The 15,797-nt window shown below is 32.7% G+C and overlaps 1 protein-coding gene across 25 annotated transcripts in view; it reads right to left on the bottom strand.

Moving 5' to 3' along the window:
• The window catches only part of LOC140439960 (heterogeneous nuclear ribonucleoprotein Q-like), a 144,629-nt gene that overhangs the window by 47,685 nt on the left and 81,147 nt on the right, over window positions 1–15,797 (bottom strand). For all 25 annotated transcript variants that reach the window (XR_011950766.1, XR_011950763.1, XR_011950764.1 and 22 more), the window contains 4 exons: window positions 13,501–13,712; window positions 9,961–10,104; window positions 9,032–9,177; window positions 7,971–8,071 (listed from right to left, as the gene is read on the bottom strand). Coding sequence is in view for 19 of the 25 variants with exons in the window: in XM_072530164.1 (XP_072386265.1) it covers window positions 7,971–8,071; window positions 9,032–9,177; window positions 9,961–10,104; window positions 13,501–13,712 (603 nt within the window). In the remaining 6 variants the exon portion in view is untranslated. The remainder of the gene's footprint in view (window positions 1–7,970; window positions 8,072–9,031; window positions 9,178–9,960; window positions 10,105–13,500; window positions 13,713–15,797) is intronic.

The following is a 15,797-nucleotide window of genomic DNA, read 5'->3' on the forward strand; positions in this document are numbered from 1 at the left end:
ACTTTTAATTATCTAGTGGTAAACATTTCATGACGATCCATACTAAAACACTGAGCCAATTAAATTAAAAAATAATTATAATATAAAATATTTCTAGAGCTGGCTTATGCTTATTACACTTGTAGTGTTTCTTGTCTGGATGTATCCCAGATCAGCATCAAGCAAAATCCCCAAACAACAAAGGAACGGGGCTATAAAATCTAAGAAGGCAATTAAAATATGAATCTAGAACGTCAAAACCATGTAAGTGGTTGGCAAAATACACAATGTCATCATGGAAATGAATAGGATTAAAATTGACATCCTATTGATGCCTGCGAAATGTAAAAACGGGCAATAAATATAACACTGCACAAAAGAAATAAGATGTAAGAATAAATTATAAGTAAACACATAAAAGAACAGGGCACTAACTTTGGCCCAATATCTGACGTAATAATGCTCTTCCAAACGGATTTATTCCCAGTAAAAACCAATATAATCCAAATATACGCAGCCAAATCAGACATTAAGTAAACTAAAAATAAACGAAATAACATTAGTAATGGGCAAAATCCCACAAATTTGATAACATCCGTAAAAATATACCCTAGAGAGAGGACCAATCATTCGGAATACAACCAACTTGTCGGATAAGATATCGGGATACAAGAATATATTGAAAGCAACCTATTTATCTTAAATAAAAAAACTACAAAATCATTACAGACATAAACCAACATATACGAGCTAAACAAACATAGAGGAAAAATTATGGATGAACGAAAGTTTACTAAAGATGATGGATATAAGAGAACAACTCAAAGGAATTGACAACGCAACATACCAATAAATTGATAAAGGATAAAAGATCAAAGGGGCTAAAAATGACGAATGAAAGAACAGTGGGAATAAATGAAGATACTAGAATATAAAGGCTCAGAGATTAACTAAGTACTCAAAAAGTCATTTCTTTCAATTCAGTTCCTCTTTCAATAATGTAGAAACATCAATCGCGAAATATAGGCTTTGCTAGGTAGTAGAAGGATACTAGGTATCGATTCGTGAAAACATACGTATATTCTATTCTCTTATATAGAGACATGGATAATGAACCTAAGTGCTGCGAGAACGTTGGAGGTCTTCAAGATGTGGGTGTTTAGAAGACTCGTGAAAATACTAAGGACAGACCATGTCACTAACTAGGCAGTTTTGCGTAAAATGTGACGTGACAGAGAACTTCTTAATATTATCAAGAAGCGCAAAACCAGTTCTCCAGGACATGTGTAGCGGGAGGAAGACGTTATTGAGCTCTTGAGGTTATTGATGGAGGGAAAAATTAAAGGAAGCAGAAGTCCAAGTAGGAGAAGATGTTCATGGTTGAAAAACATTAGGAAGTGGATGATACTCAATCCTTATTGAGAATAAAACAGGTTAGAGAAAGACTTGTCAGAATTGTTGCCGACCTTCAGAAATAAAAAGGACACTCTAAGAAGGAGAGTAGGAGAGCAACTAACGCAGGATATAACAATAAAAGGAGGCGTATAGCAGAGCCCATTACTATATAAATGGTGAAAGACTGAACAACATAAAATACGGAGACCACGCCGCCGTCTGTATGCATTGGAATAGTGGAGATGATTAAGGCATCCATGAAAAAACTCAATATATTCGGGAATTGGAGCTATAAATGCATATTAATGATTTCTTAGATGTACATAGTCACTAAGGGATGTTGAAAAGAATAAGGAAAGATTAGAGTAGCTATAATACGTAACAAACCCCGATATAATCTAGTTCTTACCATTCTCTAATGCAAAGTGTCCAGAAACAGAAGTCCAAAAAGAAGTAGGATATTTTGGCTGCACAATATATGAAGATGGTTTAACTGGACTACTAAAGGATTTTTTAGGCAGTCAATAAGGTAATAAGGTCGGTATAGTTATGTTAGCGTTTAATACCCAAAACGTTTAGGCACTACAACAAGATATATATTTATTACTTGTGCATAGGGAAGGCAGACAATGTTCTATTTCGAATCATCTTGTATTATATCTTAAGGGGAAAATTGTATAGAAATGTGTTCATTAAATCTATTTACTGTTGCCTCATTTAGGTGTTCTGCCTCAGGTACATTATTATTCTACATTTTCCAGAATGAGTATATCTGATTTATGCAGAATGTTTTTTAATTCGATACATTCGTTATATAAATTCTGGTTATCCATCCATCATATGGCTCTACAGTCTAATTCGAGGCCTGGCCTTCCTCAGCAAACCTCTCCATTCGTTACGGTGAAGCCATTCTTCTCTACGATCGACTGCCAAGGAGATTTCGTGCGTCCTCAATCACATCATCCTCCCATCACTTTCTCGGTTTACCAATAGGTCTGCTCCCCTCCGTTCTTGCACCAGTTTTTTTGGAAATTTTTTTTCTTTCATCCTAAATACGTGGCCAGTCCACTGAAGATGCTGTAGGCGAACATACTAAGATAAAGGTGGTTCTTTATGTACATGATATGTTTCATAATTGTATCTGAGTCTCCACCTATTGTTCTCATTTATATTGTCTAGTATTCGTCTCAGTTCCTTTCTTTTGAAGATGCCCATGAGGTTAAATTCTAGTTATAGTAGTTCGTAAAAATTGCTGACCGTATCTGCTACCTATTTATTTCTCTATTTCTTTAAAAATTTTGTTATCCTGGCAAAGGGTCAAAGGCAAATTTATGACTGTCATTGTTTATCCATTTTTCTGCTACCTTTATAATGAAAATTCAATAGCAAACATTCCTATTATTATAGCAGACACTGAGATAAGTTGATAAACATAATTGATGGCTGTAAGTAAGAGTAAACACATTGACTTAATGTTAAAAACATACAGTGGTTCCGCTGGTTTAAAGTATTTGATTTAAATATAATCAAACGCCAAGGGGTCTCCCCATTTTACTTATATTTAGCTTTCACTGTCTAGGTAATAGCATTTCACTAAACATTAGGTGTCGATAAAACTCTTAATGTTTCATATACAGTGCTAGCCAAAAGTCTCCTCCCCTTCGTATCTTCTAAACGGTTATACTTATAATAGTGAAATTTATAGGGAGGAAATAAACAAAACTAGCCTTCTTAACTAGTCAAAAAAAAAATACAAATATTCTGTGGCAAACAGACAAGTTCTAATGCCATCCACTATCATGTCCATCACTATGTCCAATCGAATTAACCAACAGCCAGATTACATAAAAACAATTTGTTTTAGTGACGAAAGTACTTTTTCCCTCAATGGAAATGTTAACACATACACAATGTGAGGTATTGGAGTGACACAAATCATCACTGTCTTTCGTGAAAAACATACTCAATTTCCAGAAAAAGTAAATGTTTGGATAGTTATTTTGGGAAACCACACAGTTGGGCCTATTTTTGTCAATGCTAACTTAACCTGTGAAGTGTCTGTAATGTTACAAAACGCAATTGAGCCGTTAATTCTTGAAATTCTGGAAGATAATCCAGATAAATTCTTGCAAATAAAGTTTCAACAAGATGGTGCTTCTGTACACTATTAGGGTGCAGTAAGACGTTACCTAAATAAGGAATATCGTGGTAGATGGATTGGGAGACGAGGTTCGATAGAATGGCCAGCTCGGTCACCGGACCTCACACCATGAGATATTTTTCTGTGAAGGTACTTGAACTCTAAGGTTTACGCTATAGCACACGACAGTATCGACATATTAAAACAACGAACTGTTGAAGAATGTAGGGCAATTTCCCCCGACACATTTGAATGAGTACGGGAAGAGTTTAGCAATACATTTTGAAGACTTAAGAACTAGTTCTTAAATCTTTATTAATTAAATGCGAAACTATAATTTTAGTATTTATTTAATTTGTTCAACAAAAGCAGCTTAAACCGAAACAAAATTCGTATGATTGAATAGGTATGTTCAATACCTTTCAAACGATATATCACTTGCCATAAGATCGCATTTAAAATTATCGGTCACAGTGGCTTTGTAATGTCATCTATCACTATTGTGTCACCTCACCTGACACCTCTCATTATTATATGTATAACCGTTCAAAAGATATGAAGGGGGGAGAGGACTTTAAGCATAAAATATATTTTATGATGTTTAATTATAACAATATACTGCAATTGCTGAGAAATGTGGAAAAATGGTTTTAAGTGGAAGACGGTTACGTCTTGAGATATGGACGCAAATGATTGGGTCTTTCATTCGGCAAAAGCGCAGTTATCGGTTGATTCTATAAAAACAGAGCCCAATATCTCAAAATTCGTCCACTCAATCCCTTCTTAACCACGTTTCCAACTAATATCGTGTTTTCCTGTCCACTGTCATATGGTGAAAGCCATAAGTTAAGACAATAAAACTAAGAAATGGATAAAATTGTATTAATATAAATTGATGTGACTATGAAATCAATCAATATACGTTAAAAATATCTAACTTTTGAATATTTTCCGCAACCAATTTCATATTATAATTAGTTTTATTATTAATATTTTAAAGTACTTCTTAAAATAGAAACGAAAAAGTGTTTAAAAAGAAAAAGTCCACTTGCATCATACTACCATTCACCCTAACTACTGCTAAAATATTTATAAAACTACTGCATACACCCAATTTGAAATGTAAGAGCGTTAATCAATAAAACTTTCAGACCTGCAAATAACTAGAAACATGTTTACGAAACGATTTAAAAATATCAAATAGTTCCTTGTCGACTTGCAGTCAGATCATCGTAGATTTGCTTCAAAATGTACATTAATAAAAACACATGAGACATACAAATAAAAATGTTAGTGCAAGAAAAACTGGGTTATAGTTGTTGAGTGTTAAGTCTCGTTCATACTAAAGGAGTTAATTTGAAATTATTGTTAGAAGCGTCAATTTGAGCAAATAATACAAATGTAATGTTTTTGAAAAAGCTTTTTAAAGTTAATGCGCTGTTTTTAATATTCATTAAGAAAAAAGTTTCTAAGAATGTTCAATTTGTACTTAAGTAAAATTGAACATATTTTTAAAGTACTTACATGTCTTAAAGTATATTTGTTTAATTAAATTAAAACTGTTTCTAAGTTCCACAGAATATATTAGCTGTTAGAAAAATCTGCCCCACAAGATTTGTAAATTTTAAATTAATTATTGGTTCGCTAAATATCTGTATTTAAATATGGGCAATTTAAACGATTTTTTGAAAAACTCTTCCCACCATTCTAGAAATGGTGCTGTGATGTGTCTTGGAAAATCCCAAATTTATAAATTAATAATAAAACCAAAAGTAAGTTCAACCACTCAAAACTTTTACAGGCCGACAAAAAATTTAAATTGGTAGTTCATTAAAACAAAGACAAGCTTAAAGTACCTGTTTTTTTTTTACTTGAGAAACGAGATTCCAACACTTGATAAAATTACATGAAGTAGGCATGGATTATCCAAAATTCTAGAGAATCTAATCTAATAAAACGAGAGGACGACACGTCACACTGAAGCGCAGTTTGTCCGGGACGATACTTCTAGCGCCACCTAGGAAATAAATCTGACATTTCAACCTTAATCCGTCATTGTATATTTACTCACCGCACAAAAAAAAACAAAAATATTGTTTATTAGAAAGTACTAAATTGATTCAACATTAATCTTGCAGAATATTTTGTAGTATTTTCCTTTGGAAAAGGAAAAATAGACAAATATATTATCACCTAGCTGAAACTGGATAAGTACAGAATACACTGCTTCTAAATATTGGCAAGTGGCAAATATTAAAAGTGGAAGGCAGGAATTTTTTGAAGAGATTTCGACAGCTCGAAATCCGTCATCAGGTAAAGGAAAAGGACTTACTGCGTACATTAATAGTTTTGAAGGTTCTGTACAGGATAGATTATTAATTTTTATTTCAACACTTACGGCTGAATATCAAAATATCAAAAAGACATTAGTAGGAATGCTTTGAGGAATGGCATGTTTAAATATTAAATCTGATTCCGAAAGGAGCTACCACTGTTATGGCAAGCCAGTTATGATTCTAGGTTACAAGAAGCAATGTCAACAAGAAGTTGGTCTAAAATATAAACATACCCAAAGATCATCTAATAAAACAGCTTTTCAATGTAGCTAAGATTCACGATACTTTTAAAAATTACGTTGTTACTACTTTTAAAACAGACGATGTTAACCAACTATTTCGCAATTAGCTACGTAACTAAAGACAGCTGAAAGAAATATATTGATAACTTATTCCTAAAAGAAAACTTCCCAGTGGTTGCCTGTATACCATAGTTTAAAAAAACTTAAAATAAAGTAAAAAATTCTAGTTTGTTTGGTATATTTATAAAAATTAACAAAACTATGAAAATATCCATATTGACTACAAGTTTCAAAACGTTTTCGGTCCTATTAGACCACCATCAGTGAAATCTAAAAGTAAGTATTCCCACTTTAATTTAATGAACAAAAGGGGTAAAATTTCGATTGTTAATATAAAAATAGGTAGTATGATTCAATTTTGTTCAATTTTTTACATTCGAAAAACAATACTATATTTTTCGCTGTATCAATGCCTATAATTACCAACATCAATTCCAGAACGATCACTTAATCCAACCCTGAGTAACAATTCCTACTCCCACTCTAATCCCACTCTCAAGAAATAGACATTTCTTATGAGAATCCAAAAGAAAATAGCTCTCTCTTTGAGGTTTGTTCCAGTAGCAACCGGACGTATTTTTCGCTCGCTCTTGACTGTTGACTTCTGTAGACAACAGACGCTTTTTCGCACCTCTTTCTGATATTAGTTGAAGTTCGTTTAACAGAAGTGTTTTCTGCCTATCTTAGTGATAAAGACCAGTACACAGAAACATTACACACGTAATAAAAACCGCTAATTCGCTACAGACAAACTCATGAGAATCCACGCGTGTGAACCCTGCTTATATGCCGACTACCATTTCGCGAGTGAATAAAACAGCAATGTTGGTAAGACTTTTATAAACATGATTAGCTATTGTCTGTCTATATATATTTAATAACCTCTCCTATTTTAAACCAGCCCTATTGATACAGTTTTTAAAACTCTGAAATTATTTTAATAATTTCGCATATGTACATGCCTTAGCTGTACAAATACTTGGTTGAGGATTTACAAATAGCTTCAAAACGGTAAAAAATCTTTTGATTTTCATTTTAAATCATTTAAATATGTTTTTGAATTTTACACCGGTCACACAGTCAAAATTGTACCCCTTTTGTTGATGAAATTACAGTGGGACACCTTACTATTTACATAATTTTATTAGTTTTTATAAATATACCAATTGAACTAGAAGTTTTTACTTCACTGTAAGTTTTTTTTATAAAAGAAAAAGGGAATATGTGGAAAATTGGCAATATTTGTGACAATTTAATTAAAATCGTTATTTGAATAACTAATTGAAAAATTACTAACCCAAACAGAGATTGTTCTTCTCAGTCTGATTCATGGAGTTGATTCTTAATGAAGTAGATATTTTAAGGTGGGCTTTGCTTTTTCTAGCAGGCACTAGGAAAGTGAAACCCGCTTTTTTAAATACAGATTTTTAGCATATAAATAGTTTAAAAACTGTTAATTATGAAACATGAATTCACATCAAGTAATCAATACTATAAACAGTATAAAAATTATTCTAAGTTTGTAGATATACATCCTAAAGATTGGCATGTCCAATATATGACCATCACAAGTAACATTTTTTTTTCATAATAAAGACGCATAACACAGTTATGTAAAACTAATAGTCTTTCATTAAAATTATATTTAAAAACCTTTCTCTTAATGAATCGTTTCTGTGGCTGAAAGAAAGATGAAATATCGAGTTCTTACTTTTTTGCATACTCTTTTGTAAATGGAATAGTTACTTGACTAACAAGCAGACTAAGGACCAATATTTTAGAACATGAAATAACGTAACACATTAGCCAAGTACTTACCGTAATCACCCCTTCCCATCGGCGCTGACCTCATACTTCCTGCTCCTCTTGGGCCTGAAGTTCCAGGGGGACCCCTCATGGGCATAGTTCCAGGCATCATGCTAAAAAAGTATATTTTGTAAACATATAGAACACCTAATGTATAAAAAGATAGTAATGATGAGAAAGCTATTACTCGTGCTGGTAAAAAACCAATATTTTAAATAGAACTTTAGGTTCCAAGGTAGAGACAAATACAACAGAAGGATCGTCCAGAGACGTGAAAACCACCTAGAGAGAATTGCAGACTATAATGACAAATGGAAGATAAAGATCGGCATAGAGAAGACCAAGTTTATTATCTTTACATAGCAAACCGTGTCAACGTAGAGCGGTGATGTTATATGCAACCCCATTATGGAGTTTAACAGCGGAAACCAACTGGAACAAGCTTGTAAGAACAGAACCGGCATGCTACAGGTTAATAGACGGATCTTCATGACAAGACAGTGTTTCAAACGCAACAATCCAAGAAAGGCTCCAGTAGACACCACTGAGGAAGCTGGCCGTGAAGAGGACCAAAAATTCTTCCACCAGAAAACTCCTTAAGACCATGGATATTCTCGCCAGAAAGAGAGTGCAGAGGATACATCGTGAAACTAATAAACTGATTGACCATCTAACCAGGGTCTAGCCAGATGGTTGTCGAAGACAGCCATGCAGTGAAGTAAGTACGGGGCCAAAAATGGTACCTACAGAATAAGACTATATGTAGTTCGGACAACTAACCTAGAATCGATTAACTATTACAGAGTATGCAAGTTCAAGTATCTCACTAGTAGTCAAATATAATCAAAATAAATTTGAGGAAAGTCAATTTTGTATCATTTAAAATTAAAACAAATAAATATCGTTAAAAATGTGCGTTTTTTATGAAAGGAGGGCATGAAAATATGATTTAAGAATGGTATACAAAATCAAGTACATAAAGACTATAAAAAGTTATGATCTAAAGTAATCTAATGAGCTCAAAATCTGCATATTGGAAATTTTAGATTATATAGAATGTACAAAGAACTTACCCTCCTCTAACTTGCATCATCTGCATCATCCTTCTTTCTCTGGCTCTAAGTATTTCTTCTTTTTTCTTTTTATCAGAAGGAGGTTTGGCTAGTGACACTTCAATATTTGAACCCCCTAATTCTTTAGAATCTAAGGCTTCCATTGCCTGACACAAATAACAGACATTATTAACAATAATACATAAATAATTTTTATAGATAAACATGATGACGTGGACATAATATTGTGCTGAAAATTGACATCCGGTTCGTCAGTAAAAACGCTAGAATTTCCTTGTTCGGTGCCTCTAAGGATTCGTTATTAGATCAGATGGTAACCAACTTTTTAAGTAGGGGGATTAAAACGCCAAGCAGTGCAAATGCGTTTAAAGACTCTTTTACTGTTACCGCTAAGAATGATTATCACCTCAATTTTTTTAAAAGTATAAGGAAACAATTTCACTCGTTTGGAAAATAGACTATGGTTCTGAAACTCAGAGAGAGGACCAAAGAGTTTGTCTTCATGTCAGTTGTTTATGCCCAATGAATCGTAAAGCTTGATGGTTAATATATGGCGAAGATTATTTCTAAATCCTTCACGATGACTTGAGTTTATGTTAATTGTATTCATAGAAATTTCAAAAATGCTTCCCACGTAGGCGAAGAATCGGCTGAATTTCCAAATGAGGTATTCCATCGATTTGGGATAAATCTGAATTAAATAGGAATAAATTAAGAAATTAATTAGTCTGTATACAACAAAATTATTTCTTTCGTTGGATAATGGAACATTAAACTGGATATGTGCAATTATGATACAAGTTTTCAGTTTTATCTATCGACATACTACTACACTAAATGAGACCGAGTTTACCGAATTTACTAAAAACCGCTGCCTCTTACAATATTAATATAACTAATGGTCTTTCAGAAATATGATTTTTACTCACCTTAACGGCATTATCCCTATCTTCAAAATGTATAAAAGCGTAATCTTTGATTTTCTTCACCCTTTCCACCTTGCCGTACTGTTCAAATTCTTCTTTTAATTTTTCTTCACTTATTTCCTGTGTTAAATTTCTTACGTAGAGGACCTTTAAATGAAAATTACATGAAAATTACATGAAAATAAATGTAATACGCACAATTTCATAATAGTGTTATAAAACACGATGAAATTTGATTTTTAAAAGACGTTTTCCCACAATCTAAAATTTATGCTATGAGTAGTTAAATAATATCCAAATAGTACGTTGATCCTTTCAGATTTTCTTTCTCACGTAGTCATTTGTGTTACTCAACTCTTAAAAATAATTTTGATTTAATATGGCTTACCATCTCATTGTGCGTTAAAGTACTATAAAGACTTTTATATTGTACCATAAAGATTACCAAAGAGTAACCAATAAATGATTGAATGTTTAATAAATTCATTTTACATAAACCTTAGCCACAAATTTAGATTTTTTTTATACTTGGAAATTCAACTTGCAGGTTGCATCCCGAATTCACTCTCATTTCGCTTGTTAGGCTTCAGTTATTTCTCAGTTCTCAGGTTATTCAGTTGTTAGGTTATCAGTCGAAATGGATATTACAAGAGAAAAGTATGTGCTCCATTATTATTAGAGGAAGATGAAAAAAATGAGATATAGATTAATGTTGCAAAATAAAAAAAATAATAAAATAAACGATTTATTTTTAATTCGATCAGCGGAAGGCACATTTGAGTTATTAATGGAACCTTAATTATATACCGATCTAAGACAATGTCGGGAGTATACTTACTCGGAAATTTTCAATAACAAAGGGGGTCGTGTGGTATCTTGTTAGAAAGGGTAGAAAGGGATTTTAGTCCTCTATTCAGCAATATAAAGTTTTTTGAGTTTGTGCAATCATAACTGAGAAATTTGATTTTTAAAATTAAATTAAATGTTCAATTTGACCACCATTATTCACTTCTTGACAATAACCGAGGCGATTTTGGAATTCTCGTACATTTTGTATGACCTCGTGGGTAATTTTGTTAATTTCTTCCGTTATCCTAACTTTTAACTCAGCAATACTACTATTAAAACATACTTTAGAAATAATCAGGTATTTTCATATGTGTTCTTCTAAACATTAGGGAAAAAACTTTGAAGATAATAAAATATTAGTCAAAAAGCCAAATAAACAATTTTGATATGAATCTAGTAGGCTGCTGTAATTTAGGTATTTAAAGTTACTAAAAGACGTCAGTATAATATTTGTACGGTATTAAATTTAATTATGGCTCATTTGTCCGAGACTCAAAGAATAGACATTTTAATTATGATTGGAAGTGGTAATAAAACAAGAACTCAAAAGGAGGTTTGTGAAATGTTTAATAATAAATACCCTGATCAACTTTCGCAGTCTACAGTAAGCAAAATTGAAAAGAAGTTTCGTTTTACTGGACATATAAAAAATATTGAAAAACCAGGTAGAAATGTTTTAATTTACTGATGAAAAAAAGTTAGATGTACTTCTAGAGATTGAGGAAAATCCGCATAAGACAACTCGAGAACTTTCCGCCGTCATGATGTAAGTAAATCATCTATTTTGAGAGTTTTGCATAAAGAAAAATACCACCCTTGCAAAGTTCAGTTGGTTCAGGAGTTAAATGAAGATGATCCTGATAGAAGGCAAGAATTCTGTAAAATGATGATGGACAGAATGAACCCAGATTTGCAGTTCATAAACAAAATAGTTTTTTCTGATGAAGCGACGTTTCATTTAAACGGAACGGTTAACAAACAACACTGTAGATATTGAAGCGGAGAAAATCCTCACTGGGTGTGTGAGACTGACACGCAATATCCTAAAAAAGTTAACGTTTGGGCTGGTATCATTAACAATAAAATTATTGGTCCTTATTTTTTGATGGCACAGTTGATGGTGAGGTTTATCTAGATTTTTTGATTAACTTTTTAGTGCCTATATTACGAAGATGTTTTCCTGATGTTAATCATCCAAATGAGATAGATCGATCTATTTACTACCAACAAGACGGAGCTCCGCCGCATTTTGCAATAGGCGGATTGGAAGACGTGGAACGATCGAATGGCCGTTTAGATCCCCCGATTTGAATCCTCCCGATTACTTCTTATGGGGTTATTTAAAATCTAAGGTATATTTTAATAGACCTAACAGTACGGCTGATTTAAAAGTTAGAATAACGGAAGAAATTAAAAAAATAACCCCCGAGGTCGTACAAAATGTTGTACGAGAATTCCAAAATCGCCTCGGTTATTGTCAAGAAGTGAATGGTGGTCAGTTTGAACATTTAATTTAATTGTAAAGTACATTGAAAAATACGTTCTAAATATTATGTGAAATTATTATCTTCATTCAACCTAAGTTTTATGACTTTTGTGTCTTGTGTGAGATAAACATTATCAAAATTTTACATCTTAAAAATCAATGTTCTCAGTTATGATTACACCAAACAGAGGACTAAAATCCCTCTCTAACAAGGTGACATACGACCCCCTTTGTTATTTAAAATTTTCGAGAGGGTGCTTATAATTCAAAGGGAGTGCTGGAGGGGTATAATATTTTCACACTGTAAATTGTCAATTTAAGAATAAAAATCAACCTGTTTCAGGTTTTTTTCACATAATACATAATACGATTCGTGGGATTATTACAACTTAATATAATTTCGATCTCCAAATTTACCTAAGACTGAACAAGTTCGACAACGGAAACCGAAAAGTCAGCGGAATTTTCCGTCGCTGACTGCAGCAGAGCTTAATAAATCGCCACCAAATTACTTACAGTGGAGCGTTAGGTTTCCGGCAACTAAGCCTGCTAGGAAACCGCACCTTCGCTAGATAAATTGACAAAGAGTTATAGACGAAAATATGGGCACAAAAAGCAAAAATTTTCGATTTTTTTCAGATTTTGTTATATAAAAACTTAAGCACTAAGTTTGCGACTGGCGCATATTGTAATTATTAAAACCCATTATGTCCATTATGGTCTGCTTTTCAAAAGATCCCGCCTGGACAATATTTTAAGGCATAAGACAATTAGTAAATGGACGGGAGTTACTGAACCTAATTGACGTTTCGACATCCAAATTCTAACTCGTTTTTAAAAAACAGAATCTAAAATCCAAATTCGTGAAAAAACTATTTCAAAACATGAGATAGCTAGTGAATGGAAAGGGATAAAAGAATAGAGAACATACAGGTCGAAAGAAATTGTCGTTCGTTATCAAGTTTAATTGATAATGCAAAATAAACAGGACCTTTGGCACTAGGTACAATCACTTGAAACGTTAACTTTTTCGTTTGATTCAGATCCTTGAAAAGTATGAAACCTAATATAATTACTGGTGTGTCCTTTCTATATATAGAATCAACATATTGATCTGCATCGATGTAAGGTCTTTTCTAATTGGTCACCTATGCCAGATTGTATGCCCGGCTTAGCTAAATATTTAATATAAAATTATATTAACTTACCTTGACCTTAGACATAGTTTGCGCATCTGGTTCTTCTTGAGGATCAGCCCAATCTACTATAATATCGCAGCCCCAAACTTTAATCCTCCCTGTACCCAATCTTCGTTTCGCTAAAGATGCTGCCTTATGTGATTCATATTCCAAAAAGCAAAATCCACGATTTTTCTTCTTATCGTCGGGCGACGAGTAAATAATAACTTCCATCAGGCCGGCTGTATACATAAAGCTCACATTAGTATTTAAAGAAAAGAATTTTGTGTTCTTAGTGTTTTTGGATGAGCACCAAAGTCCACTACGCTAGAGTTACTAAGAAGCATGGGAATGCAAGAGGACGACATGGTGCGAAAATTTTATAATATATGACGTTAAAAATCACAAACTGTAAAATTGAGTCAGAGACCCACATCTAGAAAAATATATAAACCATACTTTACATTACATTAATAAAAATATTGAGTATCAAAAAATCCATTCAATTATTCAATAGTAAATTGTAATAACTGTCTAGTGGTATATTAATCACTCCTTCATGAATATGAATTTCATTAAGTCATAATGATAAACTAAATAAAAACATCAAGAACAAGACGGTCTAAACCATGCATATTATATTATCATTGTAGCATTTCCGCCAATTTTTTTAAATACTTTATTATATATGCGATTTAATGAAAAAATATATTCAGAATATTAACATGAGTAGACCAGGAAAAAACAGAAAATTGGCTTACTTCGGCCACATCATGCGTAATGATAAATACCGACTTCTACAGTTGATTCTACAAGGCAAGATTGAGGGTAAGGTAAGTACTGGCTGGCCAATCTTAGGAAGTAGACTGGTCTAACGTCAACTGATCTACTTCGAGCTGCTGTGAATAGAATAAGATGGGTCAATGTGGTCGCTAACATCTCTAGAAGACCAGGGAAATAAGCAAAAAAAGTACCGTGTTTGTACTCTGTTAGTGATACTGAACCGGTCAGGCAAACGACAGTTGTTTTGAATAGTATGGACCTCTACAACAAGAACCTATATGACGCAACATTGTGTGTAAGATAAAGGTTATAAGTTTATTTTAAAAAAAGTTATTAACATTTATAAAAAACCGAAATTTTTGACTTATTTTGCAACTGTTTAAGCAACAAATAAGGATAGGAACGTTTAGAAAACGCCATTTGAAGGTTTTTATATGACTTATAAGTTTATTCTCATCTAAAATTTGTTTCAAACCCTTTAGTTTTTCCTAATGGACGAAAAAAGCAAAAATTTGCCGTTTTTTGACCTTAATTTGCTAATAATTAATTAAGTCCAAAAAATCGACTGCTGGAAACATATAGGTTCTTGTTATAGAGGTCCATACTACTCAAAACAACTGTCGGTTGTCTGGCCAGACGAGTATCACGAAAAAAAGCTTATTTCCCTGGACCACAGGATAAGAAAGCCGGTTTAAAATATGGTAGATAATATACAAAACAATTGAAGATCCACAACTAGTGATTTTTTAATGTTTTCATCGGTCTAAGCAAAACCGGACTACAGAAAGGAAATAGAGTAGTGTTCACTGAGAAAAAACCTAAAAGCATAAATGTTTATTGTGGAAAAGAACAAACCCTAATTTCATTCTTTGTTAAACTGTCATACTAAAAGCAGTGTCAGAACACCAGTAGACGCATTAAAATGTAAGCGGGTCTTTCTAAAAAGGAACTATACAAAATTCTGGACGGTTTATCAGAAGCAAAGAATGGTGGACACAATAAATCCTATAAATTGTTGGGTGATTTCTCACATCGGAAAAAATAAATAACACAAAAAAGTATTTACTAAATATTCGCAAAATTTAATAATTATTTTTACGTTGGCGGTAGAACATACTTATTTTAAGATATTTGAGTAAATAATAATTCTTTGTGGAAATTTAAAACAGTAGTTTCAAAGTTTTAAGTTTTTCAAAATCTATTTCCATCAATTATTTATCAAAAGCGTTTAATACTATTAAAATATGTAATATTTTGTTCATTTCAAAAACACTTATTATTGTGACCTTTATTCTGAATATATTTCTTCATGAAGAGCCTGAGATCAATGGTCGCTATACAGGGTCTTTAACGTAAACCGCAAATTAGATTTATCTCAGAAAATAATCGGATTTTAAATCTGAAAATATGCACTTCCGCATAGCTGTAGCTGATCTACCATAAAATATTAACAGCCATTGATGTTTATTAAAAATGACAAAGTGGATGGCGACTTTTGTTTTTACTGGAAGCGATAGCGAGTCATCAATATTGTAGACGGGTAG

This window comes from Diabrotica undecimpunctata, chromosome 4 (assembly GCF_040954645.1).
Source record: "Diabrotica undecimpunctata isolate CICGRU chromosome 4, icDiaUnde3, whole genome shotgun sequence".
NCBI lineage: Eukaryota > Metazoa > Arthropoda > Insecta > Coleoptera > Chrysomelidae > Diabrotica > Diabrotica undecimpunctata.